The sequence below is a fragment of the Phyllostomus hastatus genome, unplaced genomic scaffold (assembly GCF_019186645.2).
Source record: "Phyllostomus hastatus isolate PE091 unplaced genomic scaffold, TTU_PhHast_1.1 phas_scaffold_190, whole genome shotgun sequence".
In the NCBI taxonomy this organism is placed as follows: domain Eukaryota; kingdom Metazoa; phylum Chordata; class Mammalia; order Chiroptera; family Phyllostomidae; genus Phyllostomus; species Phyllostomus hastatus.
Window position 1 is genome coordinate 126067 of NW_025334014.1, and position 2111 is coordinate 128177.

A 2111-nucleotide genomic window follows, 5' to 3' on the forward strand; every position below is an offset into this window, starting at 1 on the left:
AGTGAAGATCATCCTTTCAGTAACTTTATTCTCCGTATGAACCACCTATTGTGCTTTGTAGTATTTTATGTGGGGTTTTTTTTACAGAATTTGAAGAAATAAATGCTTTATAGACCAAAACCCTGTGGAATTTATCCCAGAATTAACTTCTTTGGCACCTTCAAGGGATTTGAGCTAACCAAGTCACAATATGGTAACATCACAGACATCCATAAAAACCTCATGCAAATATTTACTAAAGGTTTTAGAAGTGTTTCAGATTCTATTCCTGTTCTCTTGGGGATTGAAAATATCCTTTGAGGTTGGTTCAGTGAGATGGGACTTTTGTGTCTATGAATTTCCAGAAGGCATCCTTCACATCTTTATTCCTCAGGCTGTAGATCAGAGGGTTCAGCATGGGGTTGACCACTGTGTAAAAGACAGAGGCCACTTTGACAGTTTGCCGAGAGTTTTTGGAGTTTGGCACACAGTAGAGGGAAAGGATGGTGCCGTGGAAGATGGTGATGGCTGTCAGGTGGGAGGCACAGGTGGAGAAGGCTTTGCGACGCCCACTGGCAGAACGAATGTTTAGTACAGTCACAAAAATAAAAGCATATGAAGCGAGGATGATCAGTAGTGTACTCACCTCATTGAAAGTGGCGAAACCAAAGAGCAGCAGCTGGGGAATGTGTATATCAGAGCTCGAGACAGCAATGAGAGCAGTATATTCACAGAAGAAGTGGTTAATTACATTATACCCAAAAAAGTTTAGTTGGAGAGCATAGCAAAGGAGTACCAAGGGGCCAAACATGCCCCAGAGATATGATCCAGCCACCAGCAGGGCACAGAGCCTTGGTGACATGGCCACTGTGTAGAGCAGAGGATTGCAGATGGCCACAAAGCGGTCATAGGCCATCACTGCCAGCAAGAAGGACTCGGTCACCACAGCAGTGCAAGACAGGAAGTACTGCAACATGCAGCTAGCGTAGAAGATGCTTTTATCAGCCATGACCAAGTTCTCCAGAAGTTTGGGAGTAACGATGGAAGAATAACAAAAATCAACAAAAGAAAGGTGACTAAGGAAAAAGTACATGGGGGTGTGAAACCTGGGGTTAATCTTGATGATTACTATCATTCCGAGATTGCCTACCACAGTGACAATGTACATGAGCAGAAACACGAGGAAGAGAGGGATCTGAAGCTCCGGGTAATCTGTGAAACCCAAGAGGACAAAGACTGTCTCCACACTCATATTTCTTGCTGCCATCACCCTAATATATTTGAAGGGAGGGGTCGGGGGAAATAATTTTTTCTGTCAAAGAAATTTATGGCAATAAGTGACAAACGTCATGAATTTCTGTGGTAGATCAAAGAAAAGGAGAAGAGTTTGGGTCTTAGTTTCTTCCATATAGAACATGTCTTGTTCTGATAACTGCTATGGATGTAACAAACCAGGCTGAGTCTCTAAAACATCTTTTCATCTCCATTGCAATTTGTCTTTGCATAAGAAACACTTATCATATTATAGTGTGTACATTCACACTAGCTAGTAGCATAACATGCACATAGCTGATATGTTTGTACATGCATGCATAGTGAATCTGTGAAGACATGTAAATTGTTTGCCTCAAAAAAGTACATATATTACTATTATATTTAGCCTGTACATATACATCAATTAAAATATTCAAGAGACTATGTTTTTATTCTAAGGATAAAGTAAAATATTAGAGAAATCTTGAGCTTCTTAAGGGTCCCAAGATTTGTCATGCTCAGTTCTCTCAGAACTAAGTAATATGCTTGCTTGTGAAAGTTTATATACCAATATAAGGTGCATATAAAGAGGATATGAATGACTATCTCTTTCCAGGTGGCACATTTATTCTGTTCTTTGTGAAATGGTTGTCGATGGACTTGATGTCAAGTACCTCCATTAGGGTTAACTTCTTTCTTTAATACAATTGGACTCAGAATTGGATAACATTTACTAATATCAAAAGAAAAATAAAAGAAAACCCTAGTTATCACATTTAGAAAACATGCTCACTGTTTCATAAAAACCTAAATAAACTTACCTGCTACAGAGAAACAGGTCACCACCCCTGTTTCTTGTAAGCTGAGTGTGATGGGGA

General features: G+C 39.6%; 1 protein-coding gene across 1 annotated transcript; it reads right to left on the reverse strand.

The window, feature by feature from the left end:
* Nucleotides 1-307: 307 nt before the first annotated feature.
* Nucleotides 308-1246, reverse strand: LOC123832472 (olfactory receptor 5D14). Its single transcript, XM_045860117.1, has one exon. The coding sequence runs from the start codon at nucleotides 1244-1246 to the stop codon at nucleotides 308-310; it is 939 nt and encodes a 312-aa protein (XP_045716073.1).
* Between the last annotated feature and the right edge of the window lie 865 nt (nucleotides 1247-2111).